Here is a 2,632-nt window from a genome sequence, read left to right on the forward strand (position 1 = left end):
AAACCAAATATTTATTTCCCTGAGGAGAGTAAGAATGTTTAGGAAGGGGGTTGTTTGGATACATGCTGGGTTGCCTCACTGCAAAAAATCAGATGTATTTGATGTAGTATGTAAAATTTATACTATCAGGGATGTTTTTAGTATATTATGATATGGTAAAGTATGTTCAGGTTGTTGTCTTTCATGCGGTTGTGATTTGGTGATGTTTAATGCTGACATTATCTAATGTAAATGCATAATAAATATTTTTCTGGTCACTACAATTAGAAGTATAACAATTTAATTAAAATATATTAAAATCCTCTTTAATATCAGACAGCTTGTGCAATCTGTTTTCTCTTGGAAAGCATTAGCTGAGGTGCTAAGATGTATTTTTAAATAAATTTCTATTATCTTTATTAGAACCTCAAGTTCTTTGTCATGCCACTTTCAGCATATTTATTACTTGCTTAGGCCAATGAGTTATTCTGAATGAGAAAACAAAAATGCTCATTAGTGCTACCCATGAAAACAAATAAACAATTAGATACCATTTCATGATTGTCTGATGCTAAAATGACTAACAAAATAATTTACTTCTACTCACTTCATATATTAGTGCACTGAAAACAGCACAACTGAACAGTCACCAGTTACTATTCTGATTTTTACACCTTTAACCCTATCAAAGTACAGTATCTCCTTCTTCTGTATGTGATACCCACAAATAAAGACAGTCTGTTATATGTCATAATTGAATCTGATAACATGGCAAAACAACTGAACTAATGAGAGTTAAAGTAATAAAGTTTATTTTTTTTAAATTGCACATACTCCAAAGGAAGGTTTTGAATGATATGCAGTTCAGTTAAAATCTGTGTCAGGTAAAATTATAATTTAGGTGGTTTTGACATAATCCTCACCCACAATCCATTTCTAAAATCCTGCTTCAATATGAGAAATTGATACACTCTTCAAATTAATTTCATACAATATCCAGCATATCTTTTGAAAGGCATCCACACTGTTTAAGCAGTGGCAGTCAACCCACCCTGTCTCATTTCATGTCCTTCTCTCATATGGCAGTCTTTGCCCCAGTGATCATTCTTAATATGGTTTCCCTTTAGTCATAGGCTGATGAACAGTACACACTTCTCAACTGTTTGGAAATAATGTTGGAGAAAACGTGCAGTCTTCCATACTGCTGAAGGTTTTGTAAGTCATCTTAATTGGTCTGTTGTCAGGATCCACTGCCTGTTCAGCTCTGAAATAAAATAAATACAACACTGGTAAATAAAAGGCATTAACTTGATAGTGTTTTAATACTTTTTTCACTGAATAAAAACTATAAAAATAATCAAAAGAAAAGCCGGAACAGCAACTCCTGAATACATTTGTCATGACACTTAAAAGCGAGAAAAGCATAATAATTGGGAGACATTAGAGTTTTCCACAGGCATCAGAATATGTCCATAAGTAACTCGAGTAAATATGGCACTTACTAGTATTTACAAAAGAAAAAAAATGAAGGCTAAACTCATAAAGTGAATCTCAAAAGTAACGTTTGCTTAATATATTGATTACTACTATTGTTTTAAATGTGATGAATTTATCCAGAGTTTTTCTGAAGAGCACATGGCTAATTAACATATGCCTTTCCCTCAGACTGCCTCATTAGCATGTAGCACAGCTGCAGAGATATCTCACTGCAGTGCTGCATGTCTTCATGCGAAGGCACAGTGATAGGGCCTTTTTTGAATTCCAAAAGGTTACTGCAAGGTGCAGATATCACCTCATGGCAACCTCTATGAATTCAGCTCCCTGGATTTGCTGTTATCCTGCCATCTCATTCTCCTTCTGGTGGTTCAGTCCTGGTGTAATAGATATCCCGAGTCATTTTCCTTCTGTGTTCTCATTATTTAAATATTAATAATTGCCATTACAACTGCTTCAATGACTGTAAGACAGAATTTGATGTGTATTAACAGTTACAATAAGAAGATAATATACTTCTTTGCTAGAGTTTAGCAAAGGTGTTTGACACAGTTTAGCAAGCAGCTATTTTGTAGGTCACAATTGCTGTTTGGTTAGCATGAAGACCTTGTATTTTTTAATCATAAATTACAGTAAGTCAGTCAACTGAAACAAGGAGATATCATCGCCCTTTGCATGTCTCTTTGATTATTATTATTTTTTGGGTCGTAAAGCCAAACCTGTTAGGCTTTTTTTTTTCTTAGTGTTCTGAACTTTGAGAGGATTCTTTTGGTCCTGAAAATTTCAACCTTAATTGGGGGTGGGGTCCAAATTAGGACATGCCTGGAGCATTAAAGCATCCTGCTACATCTCTGTATGTCAAGAGGTCTGCCAGTGCATTACATAGATTCTTAAGGACTCTAGGTTGCCAGTTTGGTTCTAGTGCTATGCAGCCTTTTCTGTATACCTCCTCCCTATTTATTCAGGTATCTGTCTACTGATCTCTCCATTATGCTATGCTATGACTTTCATCTTAGCTTGGCATTCCCAAACACTTGCTTTCAAAGTATTCAAAATATTCATTCAGTGCCTCTGTTTTTTTCACAGTTTCATATGATCTTTTCTGCATCTTTGCTTGTACTAACCAAGTCTGTTTCTCTTTTCTTCCTTTCTGCCATTT

General features: G+C 34.6%; 1 protein-coding gene across 2 annotated transcripts in view; it reads right to left on the reverse strand.

Annotated features, from left to right (window-relative positions):
• Positions 1-768: 768 nt before the first annotated feature.
• CCHR9.PART0H3orf52 (chromosome chr9.part0 C3orf52 homolog) overlaps positions 769-2,632 on the reverse strand; it is a 517,737-nt gene continuing 515,873 nt past the window's right edge. For both annotated transcript variants that reach the window (XM_044084489.1, XM_044084490.1), the window contains one exon: positions 769-1,243. In XM_044084489.1, the coding sequence (XP_043940424.1) occupies positions 1,200-1,243 (44 nt within the window). In that variant the 3' untranslated portion in view covers positions 769-1,199. The remainder of the gene's footprint in view (positions 1,244-2,632) is intronic.

Source organism: Protopterus annectens, chromosome 9.part0 (genome assembly GCF_019279795.1).
Source record: "Protopterus annectens isolate FY-2018-M chromosome 9.part0, PAN1.0, whole genome shotgun sequence".
NCBI classification, from domain to species: Eukaryota; Metazoa; Chordata; order Ceratodontiformes; family Protopteridae; genus Protopterus; species Protopterus annectens.